At 35.0% G+C, this 5,112-nt stretch overlaps 1 protein-coding gene across 1 annotated transcript; it reads left to right on the top strand.

Moving 5' to 3' along the window:
* Positions 1-696: 696 nt before the first annotated feature.
* Positions 697-3,706, top strand: atp5po (ATP synthase peripheral stalk subunit OSCP). Its single transcript, XM_079426979.1, has 7 exons — positions 697-786; positions 1,275-1,325; positions 1,721-1,831; positions 1,903-2,032; positions 2,285-2,397; positions 2,525-2,611; positions 2,949-3,706. Exons 1-7 carry the CDS (start codon positions 760-762, stop codon positions 3,057-3,059), a joined length of 630 nt encoding a protein of 209 aa, XP_079283105.1. The 5' UTR covers positions 697-759; the 3' UTR covers positions 3,060-3,706.
* The last annotated feature ends 1,406 nt before the right edge of the window (positions 3,707-5,112 follow it).

The following is a 5,112-nucleotide window of genomic DNA, read 5'->3' on the forward strand; positions in this document are numbered from 1 at the left end:
GCTAAGGAAATAAATTAAATTCTAGTCTAAAAGATCCGCAAGGTCCTAAAAGTAAAACACAAAAAATAAACACAATTACTCGTTGCTTATGGTATAGCTTTATCAATAGTCTGTATCTGGGTGAAAGGATTTTGTGACATGATGTCATATGCAGCTGACCTACTTGCTCATGGGGTGAGCTGCATCTGTCCTCCTCACACAAAATAAACAGATGAGTAAAACTGCGCAAAGTAAGATAAAGGTGTTATTCTAAATCAGCTGAGGTGAGGTAATGTCATTTATGAATGAGTGCACATAAATCTTTTTAGACACATACATTTAATAAAGAATTTGTGCAGTCAGTAATGACCTTGATCATTTTACAGTACAAGATTGGAGGACTGTGACCTTTAATCACGTTTCCAAGCTTTCAGTAATACCAGTAAGTAATATCAAGTGTGTTAAACCTAAACTCAATTGATTTTGGACTGGCCACCAGATTTAAGATAAACACTACTTAAAGTACATTAAAAATAGGTTAAGGCTTTAATTTAAGACGCTTTGATTCTAACGAGGTAAAAATAAATAATGATAAAGTTGACGTTGTATAAATAAGTTTCTAAAACGTTTTATTTGTTAAGTACCCCGTCATGTTTTGGAGTAATTTTCCACTGATAAGACTAACCACATTTCCCACAATGCATGAGGGCAGCTCTTGCGTATTTCCTCCCAGTCTTTTCGCATGCGCAGTACTTTTGACCTACACGGTCGCAGGAGAAAATGGCAGCGTTTGGAATGGGGCTGCAGGTATGACCATCTGAAAAACCTTGGTGTTTGTATGGAAAACCACGAGTTGTTTGGCTTTGTGTAGATAAATATAAATAATCTTTGGAAAATAAAGTGATTTGGCCAGTTGAATCAAGACGTTTTTTCTGATAACTAAACGAGGCTTTGGCAGGCAGTGTCTCAAACCGTGTAAGTTACTCTCGTAAGAATAATCATTTAATAATGTTCATTAACGTCTCGCTCTTGACTTGTGTTCGCTAAATAGGTTTACCTAAGTTACTTGTTTGGCAAAGAACCTGATGCGTTTCTCCTCATATGCTCGTTCTGAAAGAGACTGCTATAGGACATACCATACGTTTTGAAATCTGTAGAAGTGATTATATAGTTCAGTTTAGTAGGATTTGTTAAGCTTTGAGTGACACTACTGAAATTACGAGCATAGATTTATATTTATAACCAGGTTGTGTCATTATTGAGAGTGTTATATTTGTTATTTGCTCTCTCCATAGGTGCGTCAGTTTAGCACCTCTGTGATCCGACCAGCAGCTAAACTGATCAAGGTAAGAGAAATCATCCATGCCAGTATAGAAAGTAAAGTTTTCATAGTAAGGGGAGAAAATACAAATGTCTCCCATCCATTGCAAAAGTTACAGTGCTAACCACAGTTTCTGCTGAAATAATCATATATTTTAAACCACTCATACAGGAGGTTCATATTAGTGTATGATTTTATGTTCTGATGTTGATAGTTACTATGGTGTTTTGGTGGAATGCAAAGTCAGTTTTTGTGTAACAGAATTATTAAATCTAATAACTCCATAAGTTTTTATACTGCATGTACTATGAAGTGATACCAAAGCAGTTGCATGTAGATCCACACTGTAGTAGTGTCATTTAATTTTTTATTTTTTAATAAATGGCTCTGCTGTATTCTTACCATAGTTTGTTTCTTCAGCCCCCTATCCAGGTCTATGGAGTGGAGGGACGTTATGCTACTGCCCTGTTCTCTGCTGCCAGCAAGCAGAAGAGCCTTAATAATGTCGAACAGGAGCTTGGCCGTGTGTTTGTGAGTTACACTCTGTTTCTGCTTGTTTTCCATAAGGCTTCAAACTACTCTGGCTCATCTTTCTTTCCTAGAGCCTGATTAAGGATCCTAAGCTGTCAAGTATTGTGACGAATCCTCATATCAAGCGCAGTCTCAAACAGAAGACTTTCGTCGATGCTTTGACCAAGGCAAAACTCTCCCCCATCACCATCAACCTCATCAGTGAGTTTTCCAACCAGCCATTATTTTCACCATCACCCAGGTTGATTCTATGAGTTATGATGTGATTTAAAAAAGGAAATGTACAAGTAGAGTTTACAAGTGTGCACATCTTCAGTGAAAAGTGTGTAGAAGAATGGCTTATATAATAAAAAAAATTAAATTCATAATAGTTGCATTTAGAAAATTACCAGAGTAATTTATAGGTTTGAAAGTGTATCATCTATGAATATTTACAATTATTTTTGTTTATAGATGTCCTAGCAGAAAATGGCCGCTTGACCTTGACTCCTGATGTCATCTCAGCCTTTGGCAAAATGATGAGTGCCCACAGAGGAGAGGTCACATGCTCGGTCACCACTGCTCAGGTAAGCTGTGGATACATTTATGCACAAATACATACATGTTAATATCACTACTGAAGTAAATGTTTTGTTTTAAAAGGCTCCCTGGTTGCATAAAACGTTTTGATTAAACAGTTGTGTCTGTGAACAGCCTCTGGATGAAGCTAATCTTGCAGAGCTGAAGGTGGCACTGAATGGTTTCCTGGCAAAGGGAGAGACCATCAAACTTGAGACCAAGGTAAGAGGGCTTGTTCCAGAGGGAGGGCTTCATTTTATTCTGAAGTGCTAATTTTAAAATGAAGGGTATTCAGGTCAGCATAATGTTTTGATTTTGTTGTTCTCTAAAGTTTAAAAGGATGACAATCTTCATTCTCTTGCATCATTTCTAAACATAGCAGAGATGGTTCTAAAATGTTTCCTGATCATTGAGTTACAATTAGGCAAAGCCTTTTTAATGTCTTTTGTCATTCGCTCATCCTTGTGAAATTGAACACACAATAAATGATTGTTTTTATCAAAAGCATTTCTGATATTTATTGTATTACAGATGTTTAATGTGTTTCTCTTCCTCACAGTCTGATCCCTCTATCCTTGGGGGCATGATTGTGAGCATTGGTGATAAGTACGCGGACATGTCCACCAAGACAAAGATCCAGAAGCTCACCAAGCTGATCAGGGAGACCTAAGTCCTGTGGACTGACCAGACCTAATCAAATTAAGATTCAGGGGGTGAAGGAGGAGCAACCCCTCTCTGCTATTGTGTAGTTGAATTACCTTGTCCAGTTGTGTTCAAAATAAATATTATGTAACATTTTAAACTATTGTGTTTTTTTAAATATTTATTTAATGAAATATGGCATGATACCATCTTATTTCTAGTAAAAATATAATGACCTCAATACCACCGTAGCTAAACAGTTTGCAAAATTTATGCTCTAATTGTTGTGAAAAAATTGAGGGTAAAACACTAAATTTTGAAGTTTTTTGCAACACTACATTAAATTACTTATATTGGGTCCTTTTTTGTTTTTTCATTTAATTACTCCACCTTGACCTGCTAAATATTTTGGTCCCTATAAATGTTTTATTACATTTAGTCATTTAGCAGACGCTTTTATCCAAAGCGATTTACAAATGAGGACATTAGAAGCAATCAAAACCAACAAAAGAGCAACATGCAAGTGCTATAACAAGTCTTGGTGAGCCTAACGCAGTACACAAAGGTGTTTTTTTTATTTTTTTATAAAGAAAACAAGTAGATAGAATATAGAAAAAAGAAAGCTAGTGTTAAAAGCCAGCAGTTAGAGAATAAATATGCAATTGCTAGAGGGTCAAATGTGTTTTTTTTTTTGTGTGTGTTTTTTTTATAAAAAGACGACAGATTAAATAAAGTTAGAATAGAGAGTGCTAGAGTTAGAGGGTCAAATTAAGACCCTTTCTTATAAAATAGGTTTAAGATTTTCCACAGACTTCACTTCAGCAATTGTAGTTGGTCATTTCTCTGGGTTTTGAATATTTCTTTCATTATTAAAATAAAGTTAATTTAGGTCTTTTTTTATATATATAGAGAGAGCGAGAGAGAGCTTCATCTAAATTATCCCTTGAATCATAAATTTTAACTTTAGTACATTTTTCTCATGGTCAATATTTTTATATGTTATAATAAACACAAGAGGGCGCCAGCAACTCAAAATTTGTACAAATTTGCATTTTTTTCAGTACTCAAGTGGTAATTATTCAGATGAGCTTTTTATTTCTGTCTTTTCCACAAATGTTCAATATTCCTGTCATATCTAACTTGTTTTAACCCTAGAGTAAGAGTGAAAAACTCTGTTATCTTCAAATACTTTAGAACTCAAACAGTGCACAGGATAAGAGCTGCTTTGCATAACTACATAAAAATAAAGGGCCACCTATTATATTGATTATATATATTATATATATTGAGCTATACTATTCAGTATCTGGATAGCCATTTTTCAGGAGCAAAACGGTTTTGTTACTGAGAGCTTAATTTGTAACTCAAATGAAGACCAGTGTTTGCTGTGGATCTACAGCAAAAATATCTTATGGTTGTTTCTGTAGTGTAGATTATCTCACCTCACCTCGTCAATTTGTGTTATACGCATGAATGCATTTTCTCATATAGCCTACTATACTTTTTAATGTTATAAAAAAATATTTTATGCTCACTAAAGCTGCATTTGAGTAAAAATATAGCCTACTATACTAGTTATTTAATGTTAAGAAAACGTTCATGCTCACTAAAGTGCCATTTATTTGATTAAAAATAGTAATATATTAAAAACAGTAATATTGTGAATTATTGTTACATTTTATGTGTCTGACATTGATGTTCATTGAGCTACTTCTCATATTATACGTCATTTATGGTGTAATGAGGCCTTGGTAAACTATGCTTCATAATCTGTCATGCGTTGTTATCACTAATGCACTGATGGTCAGCCGCCTCAAAATGTGACAGCTTGGTGCAAGAAAAGTAAACAGATGACATCCTGGAAGATACCAACGAATGGGGGGAAGCTCGCAAAGAATGTAGCTGTCTAATAAATACCGTGTTTTCGCCCAGCACTAAAGCGGATACCATGTACAATAATAGTACAAATAACTTGTCTTTATTTAAATGAACTCAATATAATTTAGGCATGTAATAAAAGCGTATAATACAGTACGTCACCGCCACACCAGCGTGTCATCCCGCATGGTTCGTCCCCCTCC

The sequence above is a fragment of the Barbus barbus genome (genome assembly GCF_936440315.1).
Source record: "Barbus barbus genome assembly, chromosome: 10".
Lineage (NCBI taxonomy): Eukaryota > Metazoa > Chordata > Actinopteri > Cypriniformes > Cyprinidae > Barbus > Barbus barbus.